General features: G+C 40.6%; 3 protein-coding genes across 12 annotated transcripts in view; 1 reads left to right on the plus strand and 2 right to left on the minus strand.

The window, feature by feature from the left end:
- The window catches only part of CCP110 (centriolar coiled-coil protein 110), a 30,071-nt gene extending 9,260 nt beyond the window's left edge, over window positions 1-20,811 (minus strand). For 3 of the 8 annotated variants that reach the window (XM_050775001.1, XM_050774999.1, XM_050774996.1), the window contains exons 1-9: window positions 20,529-20,811; window positions 18,740-18,882; window positions 16,602-16,757; window positions 12,040-12,168; window positions 6,562-8,209; window positions 3,357-3,487; window positions 2,085-2,262; window positions 1,396-1,535; window positions 1,162-1,278 (exon numbers count right to left, since the gene is read on the minus strand). In XM_050775001.1, coding sequence (XP_050630958.1) covers window positions 1,162-1,278; window positions 1,396-1,535; window positions 2,085-2,262; window positions 3,357-3,487; window positions 6,562-8,209; window positions 12,040-12,168; window positions 16,602-16,742 — 2,484 coding nt within the window. In that variant the 5' untranslated portion in view covers window positions 16,743-16,757; window positions 18,740-18,882; window positions 20,529-20,811. Of the gene's footprint in view, window positions 1-1,161; window positions 1,279-1,395; window positions 1,536-2,084; window positions 2,263-3,356; window positions 3,488-6,561; window positions 8,210-12,039; window positions 12,169-16,601; window positions 16,758-18,739; window positions 18,883-20,270; window positions 20,421-20,528 lie in introns of those variants that run through there. The other 5 variants (XM_050775000.1, XM_050774998.1, XM_050774995.1 and 2 more) reach the window with 3 other exon arrangements.
- Window positions 1-26,866, minus strand: part of IQCK (IQ motif containing K) — a 959,718-nt gene that overhangs the window by 313,204 nt on the left and 619,648 nt on the right. The gene's annotated exons all lie outside the window — the stretch shown is intronic.
- The window catches only part of GDE1 (glycerophosphodiester phosphodiesterase 1), a 241,834-nt gene that overhangs the window by 198,112 nt on the left and 16,856 nt on the right, over window positions 1-26,866 (plus strand). Inside the window, exon 2 of one of the 3 annotated variants that reach the window (XM_050775023.1) lies at window positions 22,544-22,944. In XM_050775023.1, the coding sequence (XP_050630980.1) occupies window positions 22,684-22,944 (261 nt within the window). In that variant the 5' untranslated portion in view covers window positions 22,544-22,683. Of the gene's footprint in view, window positions 1-22,510; window positions 22,945-26,866 lie in introns of those variants that run through there. The other 2 variants (XM_050775022.1, XM_050775024.1) reach the window with 2 other exon arrangements.

Consider the following 26,866-nt stretch of genomic DNA (forward strand, 5'->3'; position numbering starts at 1 on the left):
AAGAGAGGAATTTTACCACTGGGCCTCCAGGGGTTACATCACATATCGGTAAAACCGTGATGCCCACCTGAGCCTTAAAGCCAGCAAGTTTTATTAAGGATTTCAAAAGGGGAGGGGGTGCAAGAACAGGGAGTAGGTCACAAAGATCACATGCTTCAAAGGGCAAAAAGGAGAACAAAGATCACATGCTTCTGAGGAAACAGGACAAGGGCAAAATCAGAAACTACTGATAAGGGTCTATGTTCAGCTGTGCACATATTGTACTGATAAACATCTTAAACAAAAGAAAACAGGGTTCGAGAGCAGAGAACTGGTCTAACCACAAATTTACCAGGGTGGAGTTTCCCAATCCTAGTAAGCCTGAGGGTACTGCAAGAGACCAGGGCGTATTTCAGTCCTTATCTCAACCGCATAAGACAGACACTCCCAGAGCGGCCGTTTATAAACCTCCCCCCAGGAATGCATTCCTTCCCCAGGGTATTAATTATTAATATTCCTTGCTAGGAAAAGAATTTAGCGATATCTTCCCTACTTGCACGTCCGTTTACAGGGTCTCTGCAAGAAGAAAAATATGGCTCTGTTTTGCCCAACCCCATAGGCAGTCAGACCTTATGGTTGTCTTCCCTAGTTCCTAGAAAATCACTGTTATTCTGTTCTTTTTCAAGGTGCACTGATTTCATATTGCTCAAACACACGTTTTACACTCAATTTGTACAGTTAACACAATAGTGGTCCTGAGGTGACATATATCCTCAGCTTACGAAGATAACAGGATTACGAGATTAAAGACAGGCATATGAAATTATAAAAGTTTTAATTTTGGAAACTGATAAATGTCCATATTAAAATGAAATCTTCACAATTTATGTTCAGAGATTGAAGTAAATACAGGCATAAGAAATTATAAAAGTATTATTTGGGAATTGATATATGTCCATATTAAAATGAAATCTTCACAATTTATATTCCTTTGCTGCGGCTCCAGCCAGTCCCTCCGTTCCGGGTCTCTGACTTCCCCCAACAAACAATCAGACTTCTAAAACTGCCTATTACAGTGACTAAAAAGTGTTTAAGTTCTGAACTAATCTGTTAGCTCAGCTGTCACAAGACTGATAGAAACTAAGACAGAAGCAAAATACAAACAATTTACAGGAATCTTACTTTTACAGTTTGTCGAAGTTGCTTCAGCTTATCTGTCTGCATAAGTCTACGAGTAAGAAATCCTTTTGCCACTGCAGTTATTTTGTTAAATTTTGCTTGTATTTCCGGACTAAAAACCTAGGTGAAAGAAGATAGACACAATGTTTATTGGTGTTCATTTATACAGTCTAAGATAATATAGCTTTTAAGAAAAGATAAATAGATAGATGGACATGTATCATTAAGTTTACCCACTTGAGACCATCTAGTTTTGGCTCTTCCAAAAGGCCTTGTTACTGAGAGTTTAGTCAAGCCACTAGTTGATGATCCCCAGAGGTAGAATGGTGCTTCATTTGCAGAAACAAAGCTATACTGCAGGGCAGAATTTGTGAAACCTAGAGAAACATACATATAGTATTATACCTGATGTCATATAATTAGAATACAAAGAACATCCCAATAAACACTTGTGATACTCATTAAGAATAGCAATTGCCTCCAAAACTGACCCACCTGCCGACTTAAAATATTTATGGACTTTAAAGCTTATGTACCAGATGGATCTTTTCAACACAAAGTGTCTCAGGACAATTGAGATATGAAGATAAGCTCTTTAAAAGGACTAGGGAATTAGAGGTAATTCAAGATCACTCAGGAGAGAGCAAACTGTTTTCACTCGAAGTATATCACCTGCTGCATGAATGATCAGATGGCTCTGAGCCGAATTTCCTGATATTTTCCTAGCAAAGGTATTCTTTGCTCACAAACTGCTCACAAGTCTTTGATCTCCTATCTTGTCATTTTTCACTGGTTACTAAGCAGCTGGCAAAGAGGGTTGGACATGGAATCATTTGAAAACAGGAGATATAATCTTATAGTGTGCCAAATAAATATCTTACTGTAGGATCATTTTCCCAAATGCAAAAGGATTTTTAAATATTTACCAGAACTATTTGAATTTGAAGTATGGAGTGAGTCCGCTTGAGACAGCATTGTTTCCAGCAAACTAGAGTCACTTATTTTTCTCCATTCTAATTCCACTGCACTGTTAATGTCCAACTCAGAGGCTTCCGCTGTCATTGCCTTCTTCTCTTTTAACATTTTCTCCTGCTCTTCTATTTCCTATAGATGAACAGTTTATTGTAACATGCTAAACCTTTTAATTATGTCCTAAAATGATATCATTTTAGGCTTAGCCAAAAGTACATGTAATTATCAGAAATTATTTCAAGTTTTTCTTCCTCAAATTATCCTTCCTTCCTTCTCCCTTCCCTTCCCTTCTCTCTCCTTCCTTCCTTCCTTCCTTCCTTTCTTCCTTCCTTCCCTCCCTCCCTCCCTCCCTCTTTTCTTTTCCTTTCTCTCTCTCTCTCTGTCTCGAGAAACGGAATCTCGCTCTGTCCCCCAGGCTGGAATGCAGTAGCACAATCTCGGTTCACGGCAATCTCCACCTTGTGGGTTCAAGTGATTCTCCTGCCTCAGTTTTCCAAGTAGCTAGGACTACAGGTGTGCACCACCATTTTGTATTTTTTAGTAGAGACATTATTTCACTATATGTTGGCCAGGCTGGTCTCAAACTCCTGACCTCAGGTGATCCACCCACCTTGGCCTCCCAAAGTGCTGGGATTACAGGCATGAGCCACGGCGCCCAGTCTATAATGTATTTTAATATGTGATAATGTATAAATTATTAATAACTATAATAATATTATAACAAGTGTCATTCTTATTTTTTCTTTTTATAGAGACAGGGTCTCCCTCTGTTGCCCAGGCTGGAGTGCAGTGGCTACACAAAGGCGAAATCATAGCTCACTGCAGCCTTGAATCTCTGGGCTCAAGTGATCCTCCCACCTCAGCCTCCTACGTAGCTGGGACTACAGGTTCATGACACCATGCCCAGCACAAGTGTCATTTTTATGATATAACTCTTGCAGAATGTGTTCTTTAGCACCTATTTACAAAATACCTTTTGAAAATATTAAGCTTTAAATCAAGGATTCAATAAAATATCCTTGATAAATTATGCAGTTACTTTTAAATAAGGATCTAAATATCAAACTTCACATTTTGACAAAAAATACCATTCATGTATCAAAATGACTCCCTTACCATAAGAAATATGGAGGAAAAAATTACAAGTATTCTATACATGACCAAAATTCATAGGTATCCTTGGCTAAATTTCACTTACCAGTCGTATCTCCCCCCACATTCCTCACCTTTTGCAATCTTTCTTGTTCCCTTTCCTGCTCAGCTATGAGTAGTGATAACTGCTGAGCATGCTGTTCTTCTAGTCTCTTCCGCATTTCTTCAAAAGCTAGCATCTTGCTTTTTAGTAACTCCTCGCTTTCTGAAAAGAAACATGTCTCCTCAATTTAGAAAATTCACTACAAGTCTAATGTCTGATATTTTATACCATTCAATTTAAATTATTCTTCTGACAAGAGAGTATTCCTGGATCTGACATAATACAATTAAGATATAGCTGGGTCTCTACTTTGAGCCACATTCACATTTTCCACTCCTTTTATTTCATGATACTCAGTAAAGTAAGACCTGTATTGCATCACCTTTACCCACTCATTCAACAGATCCCATCCTGATCTGAAATGACAGACCCAGGACTATATATTCAGACAAGATTCTCCTGACTCTACTTAACTTTCAGATTTGATTCTCAACTGCATCCTACCACCATTTGTTTTTTTGACACTTGTCCTCCAGGGTCTCTGGTATTGTAGCCTGTAGTTTTGCCTTGTTTTGATTTTCCAAGAAAGTGTTTCTTTGATGGTATAAAGCTTTCTCAGCTTGAGGTTTCAAAAAGGACTGGACATGAAAATTCCAGATATTTTAGTTACTAATTAAGAGAAAACATTATGACAATACAAGCTTCCTACGTAGAAGGTGGTAAGACATGTTGAAATGTACAAATACCAAGTATGGGCTGGGCGTGGTAGCTCACATCTGTAATCCCAGCACTTTGGGAGGCCGAGGCAGGTGGATCACTTGAGATCAGAAGTTTGAGACCAGCATGACCAAAATGGTGAGACCTGATCTTTACTAAAAAAATACAAAATTGGCCAGGTATGGTGGCGCATGCCTGTAACCTCAGCTACTTGGGAGGCCGAGGCAGGAGAATCGCTTGAACCTGGGAGGCAGATGCTGCAGTGAGCTGAGATCGCACCATTGCACTCCACCCTGGGCAACAAGAGTGAAACTCCGTCTCAAAAAAAAAAAGGAAATTTCCACTCTGTTGGCCTTATGTACTTCTGATATTCACTAAGGCAGCCTCTTGCCTTGCTATGCTGTCTACTTGGAGGATCCAAGTTGGCTCCCCAGGTAACAGTCACTGTTTTTATTAGAGCTCTTATAAAGTTGCACAGGATGGGCCAGGGCTGGTGGCTCAAACCTGTAATCCCAGGACTTTGGGAGGCCAAGGAGGGCTGATCACTTGAGCCTAGGAGTTCGAGACCAGCCTGGCCACCATGGTGAAACCTTGTCTCCACAAAAAATATAAAAATTAGCTGGGCGTGGTGGCGCAAGCCTGTAAATCCCAGATACTTGGAAGGCTGAGGCAGGAGAATCGCTTGAACCCAGACCTGCAGTGAGCTGAGATCACACCACAGCAATCCAGCCTGGGTGACAGAGCAAGACCCTGTCTCAAAAAAATAAAAATAAAAATAAAAAATAAAGTTGCACAGGTTTTAAGCAGTCTGACCCAACCCTGTATTTCCCATAAGCCCTAAAAGCTTAATTTACTTGATTTGTATGTCTTCTATATCAGTAATAAAGAATTATGAACCATGACAATAAAGTAAGGAGTAATGAAGGAGAAAAACGTGCTTTAATAAATTGCTGTTAATAGATACAACAGAAACTGAAATAATTTTTATTAATAAATAATCTTTTTTTTTTTTGAGACGGAATCTGGCTCTGTCACCCTGGCTGGAGTGCAATGGTGCAATCTTAGCTCACTGCAACCTCCTCCTTCTGGGTTCATGCAATTCTCCTGCCTCAGCCTCCCAAGTAGCTGGGATTAAAGATGTGCACCACTACACCCAGCTAATTTTAGTATTTTTAGTAGAGACGGAGTTTCGTCATATTAGTCAGGCTAGTCTCGAACTCCCAACCTCAAGTGATCCACCCACCTCGGCCTCCCAAAGTGCTGGGATTACAGGCATGAGCAACCGCGCCGGCCTAAAGAACCATTTTTGAACCACCTACTCAGAGCCTTATTTCTGATACTCTATCTAATAATTTGTTATTAAAGTGTTTACCGAAAGGCCAACTACATGAAGATCGCACTACAAATGAAAAAGCAAACTGAAATAAACATTAGAAACTATAGTCCAAAAGAAAGACCTCATAGCAATACAGTGAATTAAAACTGTAAGTGATGTTTCAGGCAGGACTGTTTGGCGCTAGGTGCAGTGGCTCACACCAGCACTTTGGGAGGCTGAGGCAGGTAGATAGCTTGAGGCCAGGAGCTTGAGAGCAGCCTGGCCGACATGGCGAAACCACATCTCTGCTAAAAATATTTATTAGCCAGGCCAGGTGGCACGCACTTGTAATCCCAGCTACTCTGGAGGCTGAGGCACGAAAATCAATTGAACCCAGGAAGCAGAGGTTGCAGTGAGGTGAGAACCCGCCACTGCACTCCAGCCTGGTGACAGAGCAAGACTCTGTCTCAAAAAAAAAAAAAAAAAAAAAAAAAAAAGAACTGTTTCCTCCAATTATTAATATTCTCAATAATACCAAGTGGACTATGAAAGCGTCATCATTTAAATAAGAAGATCCATCCAGGCATGGTGGCTCACACCTGTAATCCCAGCTACTCAGGAGGCTGAGGCGTGAGAATTGCTTGAATCGGGAGGTGGAGGTAGCAGTTAGCCAAGTTTGTGCCACTGCACTCTAGCCTGGGCAACAGTGCCAGACTGTCTCAAAAAAGAAAATCCTGGCTGGGTGCCGTGGCTCATGCCTGTAATCCCAGAACTTTGGGAGGCTGAGACAGGAGGCTCAATTGAGCTCACGAGTTTGAGATCAGCCTGAGCAACATGCCGGAAACCACATCTCTACAATACAAAAAATACAAAAATTAGCCGGGCATGGTGGCATGAGCCTGTAGTCCCAGCTACTTGGGAGGATGAGGTGGAAGGATGGCTTGAGCCCAGGAGGCAGAGGTTGCAGTGAGCTGAAGTCATGCCACTTCACTCCAAACTGGGGTGATAAAGCCAGACCTTGTCTCAAGAAAATCTTTAAGAAAGCCTATCAAATGGCAATAAACTGCAGCTGACTATAAGCTTTCTAATAAGATAAAATTAAGTGCCTATATGAATAAAGACCATTTTTTCCCCAAAAATGTCAATTATTAAAATAAAGGTATCATCCGCATAGCAGGTATCAAATGCTTCAAGGATTCCTTACCTTTGGAACTAGTTCCTAATATTTTATTCTTGTTAATGAAGACAGATCCCTTAGGGTATCTTTTTTCTGGCAAATGTTGCCTTTCTTGTTCAGTTATTCCACTTGTTATGACATAAGGGCAGTTTTCTTTTTGCACACCATCAATATCCAAATCAAGTCTCCGTTTAACTTTCTCAAAACTGTTATCCAAAAATTGTTCATTTCCACAGGACACCATAGGTGTGTCCATCTGCTGTCTCATATTCTGGTTTTGCATCAATAAAGGAGAAGGGTTTTTTACATCATAAGACTTATTCAGTTCCGTTTGCAAACTGCAGTTTTTCTCTAACATATTGGCTGGCTTGAGTCCACTCACAGTTCCAAAGTTTGGACTTGCTATACACTGACTGCTGGCATATGGTTCATGCAGCTTTGGCATCACAGTGCAGGTACTGTTCATTTTGTGTGCACCTCTCTCTTCGGATGTTAACTGACCTTCCACAGTAGCAAGTCCATGAGTAACTTTATTTTCTAAATGATTTCCTGAAGACTGACATACCTGATTTGATTTACCTAAAACCACATCTTCTTTGACTTCAGATGTATTTTTGCCCACATAAACCTTGCTTGAACAAACTCCTGCTAAATCAATTGGTAACTTTGGCAGAATTTCGGGCACATTTGTTTTTTCATCAGTATCTTGAACAATTAAGTCCATTGCCTGTTCTTTTCCTTTAGGGCTTAATTCACAGGCATTTATTGGGTTATTTATAAGTATATGACATGCTGATGATGTCCTGGAACGTCTTCGGTGCATTTTAGGACTCATACTTGGCTCTGGACTAGGTAATTTGGCATATGAACCTGTAAGACTTTTGATAACATTATTTTCAGTAACAAAAGTGGGAATAACTTTAAAATCAGAATTAGACTCTAGAACAGTGGAATGGCCAGTTCGTACAGGTATGTCCACTTTCGAAAAGCTAGCTAAAACTGGCATACTCATGCTGCTTGCTTGAGTGGAAGCACCTTGGAGAAGAACATTTGATTTATTAAGGCTTGGTTTGTCAGGAATAACTGAGACACAGTGTTTGCCTGTCAACTGGGCCTTCTCTTTTACACAGTCAGCCACTTTAACAGCATCATTTTCTTTGTCTAAATGACTCTCATTAACAATTCTCATCATACTACCTTTCAGACTGCGTCTAGATTGTTCTCTTTCTATATATTCCTTTGACTTTTTCATCAGATTCTGAAGACTCATTACATAGGGATCTGGGGTGACTTCTGCCAAAAGTGGTAGATCCTGTTGTTCATTTACTGAGAAGAGACCATCAGAAATAAGAGTTTCTTGTGGAGTTGCTGAAGAGGTCTTCGGAAAAGCTTCATTTTCTACATGACTAATATTGGAACTATCACATTGCTTCGGAGAATTAAATCCTTCTGAATCTCTAGCTAAGTCTGTTCCATTAGTTTTACATTGGTCCTCATTATCTAGTGGCAAAATCCCAGCTATCTTATCAAGCTTTGCTGCAGTAGAGTGTTCGGTATGGCTTGGAAAGCTATTTGGAAATGTAGCAGGAACATTCAAGTTTCTGACTTCTGAATTAGAGTAAACCGTTTCCATCTCCCACTGATCAAAATCACTGGCATTAGGTGCTTTTCTAACCTGAAACAGGAAATTTAAAAATTAATATTTCCTCATTGCACAAAGTCTCTGATTTCACTGTTTTCTAAAATGAAATTGAAGATTCAGAATTCTGACATTTCAAAACATAAAGAAAAACTAAGATGACAGGTTTCTATGGTATCCTGTATCACAGGGGGCTCAAATTATTATTGAAAAAACACCCACTGGTCATCCTGCCTAAGTTATTAAAAGACTTATGAAAAGAAACTTATCTAATCTGATACAAATATGAACATATATATGTGTATACACACACAGATATATTCATATATCCATGTGCAATTTAATCTTAGAATAGAAGCACTTTCCTTAAATTTCTTCTATTCATGTTATTAACATTACCAACTGTTCCTCGTAGGACAGGTATCATCCAAGGATAATAATATATGCAATAAACAGCAAGTAATGAAATGTCTTACATAAATGATTCCCTCTCTAACAAAAACTAACTTGTCCAGGACACTGATTAAGCAAAACTGATTCAGTAATAAGACTCCTGCACCCACATGCTTACTCCAAAATTTAACTAAAATCCCTCCATAAAATGAGGGAAATTTGTAGTAAACAATAGCCCAGCCATGAAGCTTAAATTATTTAGAAATAAGAAATATTTGAACTTAAAACTCAATTCATTAAAACAAAATCCAATTTGATTCATTGATGCTTAGTTAAAACAGCAAGTTGTTAATGAATTTCGGAACAGCCAAAATAGGTAAACATTTGGTAGATGATAAAGATGAGAACTACATATATGAGAAAAAGAAACATAAAATATATGTAAAGCTGGGAGAGGTGGCTCATGCCTGTAATCTCAGCAGTTTGGGAGGCCAAGGCAGGTGAATTGCTTGAGTCTAGGAGTTCGAGACCAGCCTGGCCAACATGGCAAAACTCCATCTCTACAAAAAATACAAAAATTGGCCAGGCATGGTGGCAGGCACTGGTAATCCCAACTACTCAGGAGGCTGAGGCAGGAGAATCACTTGAACCCAGGTGGCGGAGATTGCAGTGAGCTGAGATCACACCACTGCACTCCATCCTGGGTGACAGAGTGAGACTCTGTCTCAATAAATAAATAAATAAATATAAAAATAGATATTTTGTATCTAAATGATCCAACTTTGCAAAAGAATAAAAAGAGAACTACGATGGCTTCTAAAGGTAATTATACATCCGTATATTAAACTGGCAAAAATCATAGTATTATCATATGAATACAGACATCAAAAGCCTGAATATTGGCCCGGTGCGGTGGCTCACGTGTGTAATCCCAGCACTTTGGGAGGCCAAGGCGGGCGGATCATGAAGTCAGGAGATCGAGATCATCCTGGCTAACATGGTGAAACCCCATCTCTACTAAAAATATAAAAAATTAGCTGGGCTTGGTGGTGGGTGCCTGTAGTCCCAGCTACTCGGGAGGCTGAAGCAGGAGAATGGCATGAACCCAGGAAGCGGAGCTTGCGGTGAGCCGAGATCGCGTCACTGCACACCAACCTGGGCAACAGAGTGAGACTCCGTCTCAACAACAACAAAAAAAGCCTGAATATTACAATATTTTTTGGTTGTTTTGTATGTGCTTATTTTTTTCTAGACCACATGGCTCTCCTATTTTACCTTACAAATCCCAAGACAGGTAATGGTTTCCAGGTACTATGCAATACACAGTACAACAAGACATACTTAGTCACAACCTCAGGACCAAAATAAAACAAAAAAGATGCAAAAAGGTTTCCAGGTACTATGCAATCAACAGTACAAGACATACTTAGTCACAGCCTCAGGACCAAAATAAAACAAAAAGGATGCATATTTATGAAATCCATGAACATGTTCACAGGTTTAAGTAAAACAGATGATTTCCTTATATAAAATATTTCACATTTGTGATATTCGGAAGCTATGTTGTTTATACGTCACTAAAATGAGCCTTTAGTTAGACAAGCTAAATAACAACAAGAAAAAACTCTATCATAGAATCTTAGGTTTTACAGGTGAAGCAGAAATCTAATTGTTTTATATAAAATTTTCCTATCTGAGTAATTAATTCATTACAGTTCAACATTATATATGCTCTTTTAACAATTTTATTAGTAGTATATTTTATCTTCCCTCAATGGACCAAAAATGATACGCCATTTTCGTATCAATCACAGGAAATATCTAGTAAGTAAAAAACTCACCTCTTATAGTTAAATTAGCACTACTCAATCCATTTTTTAAACTTAATACGGACAGTAATGAAATCTACTACCCACACACTATATACTACTGTGACAGGGAAATAAAATCTCAGGACCCCAAACTCAACTATGTCAAATGAGAGTCACTATAACTCTCAGACTGTGTCTAGATTGTTCTCTTTCTATATATTCCTTTGACTTTTTCATCAGATTCTAAAGACTCATTACATAGGGATTTCAAGTAACTGAAATGGAAAATCACATGTCAAAGGAAAAAGTAAAGCTTAGGAACTGAGTCACACAAAAACTGCTTTCCTTTTATTCCTAAACAGATAGCTGCAAAATAGAAGGCCACCTATCTACCCAGGTAGCCTCTCTTGCAAATTGCTCACAAGGAAATTCCTTGTAGGCCCCAAAATCTTTACACCAACCCAGAGTTCTGCTGAATCTCACTCTGACAAGATACTGACAAAGACCAAAGATGACTAGAAATCATCCCTTTGGAGACAAATGTATATTTGACTTCTCCTCTACTCTGTTTACTTTATCCTATGTAAAATGCAGATTTATTGAGCTTGAGATGAATGCATAGCTGACTGTTCCTCTACCCCCACCTTTCACATGTGACATGTGGATTCAGTGAGTGCTAATCAAAACCTCACAAAAATGTGACCACTTATCTCACTACCTACCCTACATTTTTTTTCTTTCCTCTTTCCCCTCCTGCTGTTCTTTCCCCTTTAAATACTGAAGTCCTCAAAACCTCTTTTGGAAAAGCACAAGCCACAGATCCTACTGCAACTTTTGTCTCTTTTTCCTTGGCACATCCTCAACCTTGGCAAAACAAACCTCTAAATCGATTGAGACTCGCTTCAGTCATTTTCTTTGGTTTACACTACCAACAGAGAAATGAGCCCTTAAGGTTCATTATACATGTGTCATCTAATACGAATTATACAGACAAACCACAAACTCTTAAGATTATGAAAAAACAAAAAGATGTTACACAGCAGAACACTCCTACATGTTGTAGAAATTATTCGTTCGATCTAATTCATTTGTTTTTCTTTTTAGTACAAAATGATCCACATGTCAGAACAAATTGTTTATACAAATCTAAAAATAACTGCACAAGGTGTAGATGTGTTGTTTAAATAGTTTTTAGACAGGATGCATCTAAACAATTCAACGTATCTAAACTGCATTTTGTGTATCTAAGAGCAGAATTTTCACCAAAAAAAAATTGGGGGCAGTTATTTACTTAAGCAAAGAATGAGAATAAGGTAATTTAGTCAATAGTCTAATTAGTTTGGCCAATAATGCCCAATTCTATCATTTTGTCACTGAGAATTCAATGTTTTTAGAGTCACAAAATGCAAACAATAAGCAATTATATTCAGTGTATGGTTCCATTGTGCAAATATCCTCTGATTCAAGTACTGGGCAACACTAACAAGCAAGTGCATTCTCTTTGGAGTAACTGAAATGGAAAATCACAAATTATGAAGCTTCTCAAACGTAACAGTAAAGTACATTAGTAATTAGTTAAGTGCAAATATATTTCAGAAAAATTATCATCAATGCTTATCTTATTATTTCTGTATTATAACTGAAACTGCATAAATCACACACCTGAACATTGTCAAGAATCTCCTGGACACGAGTCAGTAAAGTTTTCTTCCTGTTAACCTGCTTTCTTGCTTCTACATCAAGTGCTTTCTGCTTTTCTTGTTGCATTTCCTTTCTTTTCTCAACGTTAAGCTGCAAAACATCATAAAAATGTAATTATTTCCCACGATAAAAATATCATAAAATTGGGAAGTTCTGAATCACAAAGATGAAAAACATGTGCAACAGGCAAAACTAATCTACAGTGAAAGAAATCAGAACAGTGGTCTGGGTACTGAGTGGGATGGGGCATTAGAGATCTTTCCATGGTGAAGAAAATATCCTGTGTGGGTGTGAGTTATACATGTGTATGCCATATATCAAAACTCATGGAACTTTAACACTTCAGATCTGTGTATTTTGCTATGTGTAAATTATTTTCAATTAAAAAGTTAAAAAGAAAAAAAGTTTGTTCACTAATCAAATGTTCTAAAATGACAGAAATAAAATTAAAGCCCTTTTGGCCACTGCTGAGTTTTTTATTACTTCACTTGAATACTGACTTGAATATTACTTCACATTCAGTATCCTTTTTTTTTTTTTTTTTTGAGACTGAGTCTTGCTCTGTCACCCAGGCTGGAGTGTAGTGGTGCGATCTCGGCTCACTGCAACCTCTGCCTCCTGGGTTCAAGCAATTCTCCTGCCTCAGCCTCCTGAAGAGCTGGGATTACAGGCATGCACCACCACACCCAGCTAATTTTTGTATTTTTAGTAGAGATGGGGTTTCACCATGTTGGTCAGGCTGGTCTCGAACTCCTGACTTTGTGATTCGCCCACCTCGGCCTCCCAAAGTGCTGGGATTACAGGTGTGAGCCACCGTGCCTGGCCCACGTTCAGTATCTTATTTTACTGGGTCAATTGGATTCTACAACTTTTAATTTTCTAACCAGTGCACAATTTAACTCTTTGCTGCCTCAAAAAATGTCCAAAGGTTTAATGATAAAAGAAACAGATAATGTATTATTTGCCTACAAAATCAGAACACGTCTTTTCTTTCACCTCACTCTACCTTCCGATAAAAATATAATGTACCTAAAAAATGGAAGGCTTCTAAGCATTGTATCTCTTTATAATGGATTTCAATCTTAATTATTAAGTCCTAGGAAATTAAGTCACTGTTAACAGTCAAGACTTATTGTAGACTTACACAAATAGAAAATATATCATTAAAAAATTATTTCAAAAGTTGCAATATTCACCTATCAAATACAACATAAAAATGTGGATTAGGTCCATAAACATCAGATTTTGCTTACAAATAACTAACAGATGGAGTCATAGACCCCATACAACAAGCCTCAGACATTTTGGTCCACATTAAATCAAGCAATATGTTATCAAATAGCTGGCAAATATGTTGTTTTAAAACTTTTTCCTAATGCATGGTACCAAAGAATCATTATACAATTTACTTGCTAATCAAGAGGAGAAAATGCATACTTTAAAGAGCCATCTGGCAGTCACTACTGTAAGCAAGTGTTCAAACTAAACATCACTAATAGAGGGCAACTAAACATTATGTAACTTCTGATTTAATTTAGTATGAAGTGTAGGGCATCATCTCCAAAGAATTCCTTATTATTTATTTTTTTGTTTTTGAGATGGAGTCTCAGGTTAGAGTACAGTGGTGCAATCCTGATCCCTCCTGGGTTCAAGCAATTCTCCTGCCTCAGCCTCCCGCACAGCTGGGATTACAGGCAACCGCCGTCATGCCCAGCTAATTTTTATATTTTTAGTAGACAAGGGGTTTCGCCATGTTGGTCAGGCTGGTCTCAGCCTCCCAATGTGCTGGGATTATACTCATGAGCCACCCCGTCCAGCCCCATCTTCAAAGAATTCCAAAAATCTTTTAACCTGTTTATCAAACTTCACTTCCAGTTCATAGGAACTACAGGGACTAGAGAAACAAGTTAAATATCACTATTAGGAAATGATGAGACAAATCCAAGATCTAAGGAATTCTACAAGACAATAGCTCTGGTCTCTTTAAAAATTCAGTATCACAGTTTTGGTTTTTTTAAAAGATAGTATCTCACTCTGTCACCCAGGTTGCAGTGCAGTGGCATGATCAGGGCTCACTGCAGCCTCAGTCTCCTGGGCTCAAGTGGTCCTCCCACCTCAGCCTCTAGAGCAGCTGAGACTACTGGTGCACGCCACTACACCCGGCTGATTTTTGTATTTTGTGTAGGTATGAGATTTCACCCTGTTGCCCTGGCTGGTCTCAAACTCTGGGGATTAAGCAATGCAATACACCCACCTCAGCCTCCCAAAGTGCTGAGATTACAGGCGTGAGGCACCATGCCCAACCAATAAAAAAAATTGTTTTTAAGACGTAGAGGAACTGTTCTAGATTAAAATAAAGAAACATAACAAGCAAATACTAATTATGAACTTTGGATCCAGATTGGGGGAATAAAGTTATAAAAGGCATTTTGAGCACAAATGGAAAAATTTAAATATGAACAGAATTATTAGACATTATTAAAAATTATTAATTTTCTTAAGATGTGATAATGGTATTGGGGCTTTATATATGAGAATGTCCTTATTTTTAAGAGATGTATACCAAAATATTTAGGGAAGCAGTGTTAGGTCTTTGTGATTTTCAAATAGCTAGGCAATTTTTTAAAATGTATGTATGTACACACACACATACATGTATATAAAAATCACAAACACAATAAAGCAAAGATGACAAAAATGATAAATATTGTTTAATCTAATGGTAAATCTACGGTAGGTCACTGCACTATCCTTTCAATTTTGCTGTATATTTGAAAGTTTCATTACAAAAAGTTGGCAGTTAGCTCTGGTGTCTTTAAAAATTCAATTAAATTGGCCGGGCGCGGTGGCTCAAGCCTGTAATCCCAGCACTTTGGGAGGCCGAGACGGGCGGATCACGAGGTCAGGAGATCGAGACCGTCCTGGCTAACACGGTGAAACCCCGTCTCTACTAAAAAATACAAAAAACTAGCCAGGCGAGGTGGCGGGCACCTGTAGTCCCAGCTACTTGGGAGGCTGAGGCAGGAGAATGGCGTGAACCCGGGAGGCGGAGCTTGCAGTGAGCTGAGATCCGGCCACTGCACTCCAGCCTGGGTGACAGAGCAAGACTCCGTCTCAAAAAAAAAAAAAAAAAAAAAAAAATTAAATTAAATTAATTAAAATTAATCTCTTTACTCCTGTTATACCAAAACATAAATTTAAAGCTCACTTTTTTCTAATATTAGTTTGTGATTTAAAATAAAGTCATATACATTTTAAAATATCCAATTAGTATCAAACGGTATATGATGAAGTGTCTTCCCTATTATCCTATATTCTCTCACCACTCCCCAGAAAAGGAATAGCCATCCTTTAAAAAACCCAAATGGTTAACTTATATTGGGTACCTCTTATGATCCAGGTGGTATTCTAACCATTTTATAACTACGCATTCATTTAATCTTCAAAATAGCCTTATGAGATAGGCACTATTTTATCCCCATTTAACAAATAAGAAAATGGGCCACAAGTTTACACAGCAAGTAAGTAGCAAAGCAATGATTTGGACCAGGCCAGAAGGCTCCAGAGCCTAGGCTTTTGTTTTTCTTTTTTTCCTTCTTTTGGGACAGGGTCTTGCTCTGTAGCCCAGGCTGGAGATTTTTTCCTTCTCTTGGGACAGGGTCTTGCTCTGTAGCCCAGGCAACAATGCAATCCTGGCTCCCTGTAGCCTGGAACTCCTAGGTTCAAGGAATCCTTCCACCTTAGCCTTCGAGTAGCTGGGACTACAGGCACATGTCACCGCGCCTGCCTAATTTTTTAAAATGTTTTTGTAGAGATGAGGTTTCACTATGTTAACCAGGCTAGTCTTGAATTCCTGGTCACAAGCAATCCTTTCCCTTCCAGCCTCTCAAATAACTGGGACTATAGATGTGAGCCACCGTGCCTGGTCCACAGCCTGGACCTCTAATCGTGACTCTATACTGCCCCTGACAGCATGCTGCACACAGTGTTTTACACTAGATCATCAAGATCCTTCCATGCCTCAACATTTACATCTGCCTTACCGTAATGGTAAGTAAGAGATTTTATAAAATGGACCACAGTTAAACTACTCCACTACTGATGGACATTTAGGTTGTTCGTCAACCTTTGCTATTTTAAACAATGCTAATGTAACTCTGTACTTACTTCTTTAGGCTCACGTATGAGTATAATTGTAGGATACACCCAAAAATGGAACTGCTGACTCAAAGGCTATGTATGCTTTTAAATTCTACCAAACTCTCATCTAGAAATAAAATAAACTGATTCTCTTAGCAAAAGTGCATTAAAAGTGCATTTTCTCCACAGTCTAAGGAACACAAGGTTCTATTAGCTCTTTGTCAATCTATAATAGTAAGTAAAAAATGCTAATTCATTTGCATTTCTCTAATTCTAAATAAGGGCATCTCTTCGAATGTTTATAAGCCTTTCTTTTGTTTTTCCATGAACTGTTTTAGTTGTTCACTACAGAAAAAAACTATTTAAAAACAAAGCAAGTTTACCAGTGGAGAAAGGATAGCCACTCCATGAAAGCGAATAAGTGAGATACTTTCAGACTGAGTAGGGAGAAAGCTCTCTGTGGATAGTGATGCTTCTTGTATTCTGGCAAGACTTTTTTCACAGAACTTCTCATACTCCTCCATCTTCCCACAGTCACACTACAAGAGAGAAAAATGTTATTTTTAATGTACTGGGAAAAACAGATCTTATTTGGCAGATTTTGCAGAGCATGAGAGAGTCCCTATAATTCACAATTCCTATAACTGGTCCTCCCAGAATTGTCTTACTAATCAGGAGCTAATTCTTGGGTATGGTAATTCACCTCAAGAACCTGTCCAATTAAGATGTCCTTGATATATTAAATATTTCTGAATATTATTGCATGTAAATCAATCTTTAAATGGGATTAATTTAGCTAAGAATTCATAACCTTCTTAAAGAAAACTAAGTTCTGTACACCTTTACTAACTTCAGATTGTAAAATAGGATATTATATTTTCTTTAACAGGACTTATCTACACAAGAAAAACTATATCATACAAAGGTAGAAACACTGTAGTAAAAAAGCCTACTTAAATCAAAGAATATTTACTTTTAAAAATTTTCTACTTTGAAGTTCAAAGGTTACTTTTTTTTTTTTTTTTTAAAGAGATAGGGTCTCACTATGTTGCCCAAATTGGATTCCAGTGACTATTCACAGGTTCGATCACAGTGCACTATAGTCTCAAACTCCCAGACTCAAGCAATCCTCCTGCCTCAATTTGCCTATCTTAACACTATACTTGGACTCCATGGGCACCAGTCAACTCAGTCAGAGGTAAAAAATAGAAAATCGATTGGCTCTGATATTAATTATATTTTATTGTTGAAAATTGGAACCATCACCAAACTACTTAAAACAATCCCAGTAATTTCACAGTTTCTGGAAAATTGTGATTATGAAAATACAAGGTAACCAGCAGGGATTAGGCATCATATTCATTCATTTAGCAAACATTAAATATTGATTGCTTATTTGCACAGCATTATGTGTGGCACTGTTTCCTTTAAATAAATAAGGGAAAATAAAAAGACATTATCAGAATCATAACCAGCAAGGGTATGAATAATACAATAATGTTCCTTTATGTCTTCATTTTAAAAGAATTGGTTTCTTAACAAAAAAAAGAGAGGGCAGGGAAATTCAATTCATGATGTGGGATATGCAAAGATGAAATAGGATATTCCTTGGTAGGCCTCAAAGTACTTAAAAATTCAGCACACCAAAGTGTCAGGGACAAATTACAGTGCAATGAGAAATGGGAAAAAAAATAGTCAAAATTACAATCAGGTTATTTAAAAATAAGATATAATGCTATTTTTGACTAAATAGTTTAATCATAGTTTAAGAACAAAATTTCTTCCTACTATTCAGTTGTAATTATTTGTGTTCAATCTATGCAAAGTAGGAATCTAATGACGAACAAATGGTTCTCTACAGTGTGAGTGAGACTATTTTACAAGCTTTTATTTATTTTAAAAAAGCAAAAGTTAAAACAATACAACGCCTTAAGGCATAGCCTTTTTTTAGTCTAGGTTTCAACTCACATTATTTCTTAACAACCCCATTTCTGCTCAAATATTTTATTTTTTTAATACATGCCATGCATTCAGCAATACACAGAATGTAAATAGATTATACAAATAAAGTAATATATCTTCTATGGATACTCAAGCAAAGCATTAAATTCAAATTTAGAAGTGAGGGAAGGTATTAAGGAAATCTAATACTTTTATGGCCATAGTTTTATTTTTCTTTCAACATCATAGAGATATGCCTCATTGTTTCAGAAAGTTAATCACATCCCTTAAATAGTACATGTATGTCCTACATCTTGCAGATGTATATAGTACTATATTATTATTACAGCACAACACAGCATATGACAATACATTACTCATTCAAATACGAGTGCTAATATGGAGATTATACAAATTACTAAATGATCCTTAGAGCATGACTGGATCCTTCTTATCCTTTAGTCTCAGCTTGGATATCCCCTCCTCAGAGAAGGCGTCCCTGATGACCCCATCTAAATTAACTCTGCCTCGATCACACTATCACATTACCCTGCTGTTTCCCAATTTTCATAGCACTTACCACTATCTGAAATTATCGTGTTTATTTCCTTGATTTTTGTCTGTCTTCCTCCACCAAAATGTAAGCGCCATAAGTACAGGTACCTTTTCAGTCTTGTTCACTGAATCCCCATTATACAGAACAGTATCAGCACACAGCAGGCACTTGATAAAAGTATTGAATAAACGAATAAGAATAATAATAAGCTCAAACAATAATGTAAACCAGAAGAAAAAAAGAAGGCAGACTATACACCAAAGCTAGCAAGGAAGAATGGAATTTAGAGAATGGAAATTTCACCATGGCTCTATTCCCAGAGAAACTCGTACCTCTTAAACTGCAAAGGTAACCATTTAAGAAGTGAGCAGTCCATATCCCATGATTAAGCAAGAGGACACTATGCCTTTCACACTACAATTACCACTGTCAGCAAGGTTTTATTTTAAGGGAGCCTTGACTACGAGGCTACCCCAACCACAAATCTATTACCCTATACCTTGCCATCAGACATCACTGGTCCACTTCCAGTAATAATTTGTCAGCTACAGCAGGTTCAGATACGCCCTGTCTTCTCCATTTATACCATAGAGAACCACTGACCCTTGTCCAAATGAGCCTCTTTGCAAACCCCATAGACTCATGGTCCTATCTGCTCCTTACCTGTGCTCTGCCAGACATGTCACTGAAAGGAGTGGTAAAAGTAACACAGAACAGATCCTGCTTTTTTTTTTTTTTTTTTTTTGCAGAACCTAGCGTTTCTTTGCCCATCAGTTCCCCCAAAGACGCAAACTTCTTTGCGTAGAAGCGGTAAAGGGGAAGATTTCTTATTCAGATGCATACTAGCTGCAAGTTCTTGGCAAGCCAGTTACCATCTCCACACCTGTTTCCTCCTCTGTAAAAGAGGGATGATCAGGGTATCCGTCTCAAAGGAATCTTGTAAGAATTCAATGAGCTAATGCATGTAGGGCAATTAGCATAGTGCAGAACACGCAGAAAGCGACAAATAATGGGGACTGCTTTTCTTATTAAGAGGATAATGATGATGACGATTTTTAGCAGTAGGGTATGAATTCCTGGAGGGCAGCGACAGTGCTTGGTTCCCCGTAGGATTCAAATGAAATTGAAAAATATAGAAAAGGGGACAACGGCTTCCTCATTTCCCTGTCTCTAGACCTCTCCCCGTCAAATCAATCTCGAGATGGCTGCCATTTGCCTAAACTGGGGGTAGGGAGATTGGATCGTAACCAGAATAGAATCAAAGGGTGGGAATCATCTAGCAGCTCCAGGGGCAATCAGTTACTTTATTATCCTCAAGCGTATGCCCAGAGTGGCAAAGGCGAAGTAAGCAGCGTTCCTAGGGCCTTGGTTGTGGTAACCGGGGCTCATAAACGGCCAATGCACACCCCGGGGAAGCCTCTCTCTCCAGCACCGTGGGAGGGAGAAGAAAAACGGCCCCCAAAATTTGATCACCACGATGGTGTTCTCCGGCTCTGGCCCTAGTTTTATTTCCCAGGAAAAAGCCCCTGCCCTCTCCCCAGCGCCCCATGCCCACCTCCTCCAGCTCCTCTGATTTAAGGCTCCAAACCGAGGGCCCTCCAGGCGGGGCCGGCATCGGAGCATCACCTCAGCGCCCGGTGCTGGCTGCCCCCGGGGTCCCGCCTCCCTACAGCCGGCGCCTTTCCAGGCGGGGCTCGAGGCCCGGGAGCCCAACAGAGCCCGCCCTCAACTCCTCAGGGCGCCAATTTCGCCTCGCCAGACCACTTCTCAGCCCGGACCCGCCGAGGCTCGAGCCCCCTCCTCATGCACACACCTGATCCCCCACGGCCCCTTCAGGTCCTCTCCCCTCGCCACGGGCCTTGTCAGGAAGCGAATGGCTCAAATGGTACTGACAGAGCGCAGCTCGGTCCGCCGCCGCCTTCTCCTCCTCCTCCCCGCCATATTACAGATCTCAAGCGGCAACGCGGGCTCCTGGCAACCGCCGCCGCGGCCACCCCGACTCCACCTCTCAGGGCCGGCACTTCCGGTGGTTGCTTCCAGGGCTGTTAAAACCGTTGGGCCACCAGAACACTACAATCCCCGAGGTGCATTGCGCGCCCGCGATGGAGGACGTAATGCTTACGGACAGCACGCTGCACGCCGGGAAACGTAGTCTTCAATGCAAGCTACAGACTAGACTGTATTAATAAATGTACTTATTTAGTATAATAGGACCACCCCTCAGGGTCTGAAGCCCCCTGAAGTGTTCCTTGAGGTTGCCATTTTTTTCTTATGTGTATAAAGATAACCCCTTTCTATGTAGCCGTTATAAAACATGTAACATTCACCAAAATATTTTCTTGTAGATAAAAACGCTGAACCCACCCGGGGTGATGGCTTACGCCTATAATTCCAACATTTTGGAAGCCGAGGCGGGAGGATCGCTTGAGCCCAGGAGTTCGAGATCAGCCTGGGCAGCAAAGGGAGACGGCGGCATCTCTACAAAAATTTTAAAAATTAGCCGGGTGGCGTGGCGCTAGCCTGTGGTCCCAGCTACTTGGGAGGCTGAGGTCGGAAGATGGCTTGAGCCCAGGAGGTCGAAGCTTCAGTGAGCCGGGATTGTACCACTGCATTCCAACCTGGGCGATAGAGTGAGACTGTCTGGAAAAATAAAAAATAAAAAAGGCTGAATCCTAGTTGCCAACTGGAAGGCTTAAGACATTTATCCCCTTTTGCAAATCAGTGGGAAAATGCACTAAAGGAAAAAAGGTAACGGAAAAATCCCTGAATCTTTTTGGAAAGTTCTCTACATAAAAATGTTACCAGCCTTCCAAAATATGTCCAGGGGTCCCTTTTCATTGCCTAACTCGGCTTTACAGTCTATCTCTCTTATCCTCCTTCCAGTGCCTGTTTTTGCATATGTTAAATGGTGGTTTAAAAGTGCCTATCACAAGGGTAGTTGTGAGGCACAGTTGAGGTAACTCTTGCACAGCCCCTGGTACAAAAGCCCTTAGCAGAAGTAAGATTAGGGGGAGGAGGAGTGAAAATGTCACAAGTCACTAGGGAGGCCTTTATGTCAGTCCCCATCCTGCCATTAACTGCTTAATTCACCTATCCTCAGTTTCCTCATCTATGAAATAAAGGAATCCTTAAAACCCCTTCCAGTTTTATAATCCGATTGTGCCTTCTTTGCTAGGCTCTTCCAGTCCCCCAGAATCAGGAAAATTAAGTCGATTGAAATCAGTCTCCTGAGATAATAACTGTTAGGCTGTATTGAGAATGAGATAAGCATATAAAGTGTTTGCTCACCAAGTATCTAGGACATGGTAAGTGCTCTGTAAACGTTAGGTGTACTTGCTAACACTTTTATTTCCACCCACGAGAATGTGAGTCCCGTAAGAGCAAAAACCCTGTAGGTCCTGTTCAACTGTGTCCGGAGCACCTGGACCGGTATTTGGTACATCTTGAACTGAACTGAACTGAACTGAACGGAATTGAATTGAATTGAACTGATAGTCTAAGCATCCTGCCTCTCCAAGTTCCCTGGACTTCAGTTTCCTCAAGGGCAGATAAAGGAGTCACTAAAATCCCTCCCAGTCCTACAGCTTTAGGACGGTTCTTAGCCCTCCTTTTCTCGCCTAGGAGTCTGAAAGCCCAGGTTGAAATTCAGACCCCAGAAAACCCTAAGCCACTTTGGGTTTGGAATGTGAGCCTAGGGTCTAGGGTCTGGGGCCGGGGGCTGGGGCCTGGGCCCGCCCCCGTTGCCAGGGAGCTGCTCCGCCTACTAGCGCTGCGAATCCCGATCCCTGATTGGCTAGGCAGCCGACTGCCTCTCTGGATGTGTCCGCTGCCGCCATTGTGCGGCGCTGGTCCCCTCAGAGGGTGCCCGCTGCTGCAGGTGCCTGGGACCCTCCCCCTCGCTTCTCGCTCTCCTGCCCCGGGAGCCCGGCGGGTCCGGGACTCCAGTCCGTGCCGGTGCGGGCGCCGGCATGTGGCTGTGGGAGGACCAGGGAGGCCTCTTGGGCCCCTTCTCCTTCCTGCTGCTGGTGCTGCTGCTGGTGACGCGAAGCCCGGTGAATGCCTGCCTCCTCACCGGCAGCCTCTTCGTTCTGCTGCGCGTCTTCAGCTTTGAGCCGGTGCCCTCTTGCAGGGTCCTGCAGGTGCTCAAGCCCCGGGACCGCATTTCTGCCATCGCCCACCGCGGCGGCAGCCACGACGCGCCCGAGAACACGCTGGCGGCCATTCGGCAGGTGAGACACCCACGCCTCGCGCCCCTCGGTCCTCCCGAGAGCTCGGACTTCTACTTTTCCTTCCCAGGGTTCCCCGATCTACTCAAGACGACCTTCCCACTTCCTCATTCGTCCACAAGGCACACTCCCGGCCCTTGATCCCTCCCACTGTCTAGGGATCTCCCGACTTCAGGTTTTATATTTACAGACGACAGCAGATATGTATATCGTTTCTGTGGGACTGACGTTGAGATTACATCCAGGAACAAGGTCAAAAGTGTCCCTGGTTTACAGAGTGTACATCGGAGTGGGGGAGGCAAGCCTTAAACAAGTAAACACGTAAATGAGATAACTTTAAGAGAGTGAAAGGTGCAATGAAGAAATCGGGGGAACTCGAGGGGAGGAGTTACGCTATTTTATTTAGATGGAGTAGTCCAGAGAAATCGTCTCCGAAGAAGCAACATTTGAACAGAAACCGGAGTTATAAGGAGCCAGGCAGACGCAGAAGGTCCTGAGATGGGAATAATATAGAGGTGTTCAGGTAACAGAAGAGGCAGTGTGTGGCCGGACCTCAAGGAACAGAACAAAGACTGGTGTGTGAATGAAGTAGGAAATGGGTCAGGTCAAATAGGGTCTTGGTCAGTAATTGAGGTTAGTCTAAATAGCTCACCCTTCACAGGACATACCTTTGCTTGTCGTCTGAGTCACGTGAGTCATTTCCTTATCACCTTTTCCCCAGACACACACATTGGCACTCGCACAAGCCTGGCAGCTGGACTCATAACAATTTTTGCCCTCTCTTTTTCATAAGGCACTCCTGAAACTTTTGGTACCTCCCAGCTCTTGGCATTCTCCTGGCTTCATAATAATGACAGCTTACAGAGAGGGCTTTTCAGTGGATTAGGTGCTTTTGCATCTGTGTAAATGTATCTGATTCTGTTCTTTTTTTTTTTTTTTTTCTCTCTCTCTCTCCTTCCTTTTTTTTTTTTTTTTTTTTTTTTTTTGTGGACAGAGTTTCACTCTTTTACCCAGGCTGAAGTGCAGTGGTGCAATCTCCGTGCACTGCAACCTCTGCCTTCCGTGTTCAAGCGAGTCTCGTGCCTCAGCCTCCCGAGTAGCTGGGATTACAGGCGCCCACCACCACGCCCAGCTAATTTTTATATTTTTAGTAGAGACGGGGTTCTGCTATGTTGACCAGACTGGTCTCAAACTCCTGGCCTCAAAGTGATCCTCCCGCCTCGACCTCCTAAGGTGCTACGATTACAGACATGAGCCATCACACCTGGCCTCCCTCATTTCCTTTTTTTCGTTTTTTTTTTTTTTTTAAACGGAGTCTCACTGTCGCCCAGGCTGGAGTGCATTGGCATGACCTCGGCTCACTGCAACCTCTGTATACCAGGTTCAAGTGATTCTCCTGCCTCAGCCTCCCAAGTAGCTGGGATTACAGATGCCTGCCACCACACCCAGCTAATTTTTGTTATTTTTAGTAGAGGGAGGGTTTCACTATGTTGGCCAGGCTGGTCTCAAATTCCTGACTTCCAGTGATCCGCCCGTCTTGGTCTCCCAAAGTGCTGGGATTACAGGCATGAGCCACCGTGCCCGGCTCCAGATTTATACTTTTTAAAAATTTATTTATTTATTTATTTAAATTTATGGGGTTTTTTTTTGGTTTTGGTTTTTTTGTTTGTTTTTTGAGATGGAGTTTCACTCTTGTTGCCCAGGGTGGAGTTCAATGGCGCGATCTGTGCTCACTGTAACCTCTGCCTCCGGGGTTCAAGTGGTTCTCCTGCCTCAGCCTCTCGAGTTACTGGGATTACAGACATGTGCCACCATGCCCAGCTAATTTTGTATTTTTTTAGTAGAGACAGGGTTTTGCCATGTTGTTCAGGCTAGTCTTGAACTCTCAACCTCAGGTGATCCGCCGGCCTCAGCCTCCCAAAGTGCTGGGATTACAGACGTAAGCCACCGTGCCCGGCCAAGATTTATACTTTTAAAGCTGCACTCTGGCCCGTGTGGAGAATGTACTGTGGGTGTAATTTCATTCCTTTGCCATTGTTTATAATAGTGTATCTGTTTTTGGAATACACTCAATTCACATTTATCAAGTTTTTCCTTGTATATGTCATTTATAATCTACCAGAAATTCTAGCACTGTCAGAAATGTATGTATGTATATATACATTCGACTTTACCAATACTTTTATTTATTTGTTTGTTTATTTATTTATTTTTGAGACAAGGTCTCTCTCTGTCACCCAGGTTTGAGTGCAGTGGGGCAGTCTCAGCTCACTGCAACTTCCACCTCCCAGGCTGAAGCGATTGTTGTGCCTCAGGCTCCTGAGTAGCTAAGATTACAGGTGTGCTCCTCCACGCCCGGCTAATTTTTGTTTCTTTTTTTAGTAGAGATGGCGTTTTGCCATGTTGGCAAGGCTGGTCTCGAACTCCTGACCTCAAGTGATCCACTTGCTTCAGCCTCCCAAAGTGCTGGGATTACAGGCATGAGCCACTGCCTGACCGACTTTACCAGTACTTCTATGTCATTCCAGTAACTGAGATAGAAAGATGAACCCCTGGTTCTAGTTCACATATTAGTATATATAAGAGATATTGCAAGTTCAGTTCCAGACCTGAGTAAATAGTCAATAAAGCAAATATTGTAATAAAGGGAGTCACAAATTTTTTGGTTTCTCAGTGCATATAAAAGTTATGTTTATACTATATTGTAATCTATTAAGTATGTGTGTATGTATAGATATGCACATATACACACATATATAGGTTTTCATCCATGGTTCCTTTCTCATAACTCTCAGCCCTTGCTACAGTCTTTTGTTAGGCATCCTAGGCCTTAGGAGCAGGCCTCAGGAAACAGAATCTCTCTGACCTTCTCCTGCCCTCCTTTCACCTGCCCCAAGGCAGGACTGGAATCTTTCCCTGTCTTTCAAATTGTGAGTCTTAAGACCCCCCTCAGAGAGGGACCCCACCCTATACCCTGGGGGAAGGAATGCTGACATCATGAAGCTTCCATAAAAACCTAAGAGGAATTAAAAAAATAAAAACTAAAATAAACCTAAGAGGACTTGAACCCAATTGATTAGAAGTTCCAGAGGCCCCAGCTTGCTATTTGTGTCTGGAGGAGGTTGGGATGCAGTCTTGGGGACCAAGCCCTCGACCTGTGATCTGACACTGTCTCCAGGTATGTAGTGTCAAAATCGAGTTGGAGGATACTCAGCTGGTGTCCACTACTTATTGGTGGAGAAAAAATCCCACATTTTTGGTCACAGAAGTCGGGGTTGATTGTTGTGATGTGAGAGCAGAGGGAAAATGTGGTGTGTTTTTCCAAAATAGTTGTACATCTGTATCACATGGGAAAAGCAAGATTTAAATAAGGCAGAAAAATCTCCACCCATAAAGGACATTATTGATAAATTTGACTATATTACCTTTAAAGATGTGTTTAAAAGGACATAATAAATAACAATGGCTATTGAAATCTTAACTATTCACTAGCACAGTTTTCTATGTTAAGTAAAAACCTATAAGGGAGTGACATGAGAATGATACACACACCAACTTTAAGATGGTAATTTCCTCTGGAGAGGAAAGGAAGAGAATGAAAGGGAGAATTTCAGCTGTATCTGTAGTGTTGACAGTAAAACCGAAGTGGATAAGAGTGCAACTTCTGCTGCATCCTAGCTTGTGCATCCCTGGACAAGTTTCCTACTCTTTCTTTGTCTCAATTTTCTCATCTGTTAATTGAAAATAGCAATAGTACCTACTTCAGGGTTGTGAGGATTAAAAGAGTTAATACATTTAAAGCACTTAGAAGAGTGCTTGGCAAATAGAAAAGGCTCTATAAATAATAGCTTTCTTTTTCTTTTTCTTTTTAGGGCAGAAAGAGATTGAGGAAATTAGGTCAAAACATTCACATATGTTAAATCTT

This window comes from Macaca thibetana, chromosome 20 (genome assembly GCF_024542745.1).
Source record: "Macaca thibetana thibetana isolate TM-01 chromosome 20, ASM2454274v1, whole genome shotgun sequence".
NCBI classification, from domain to species: Eukaryota; Metazoa; Chordata; class Mammalia; order Primates; family Cercopithecidae; genus Macaca; species Macaca thibetana.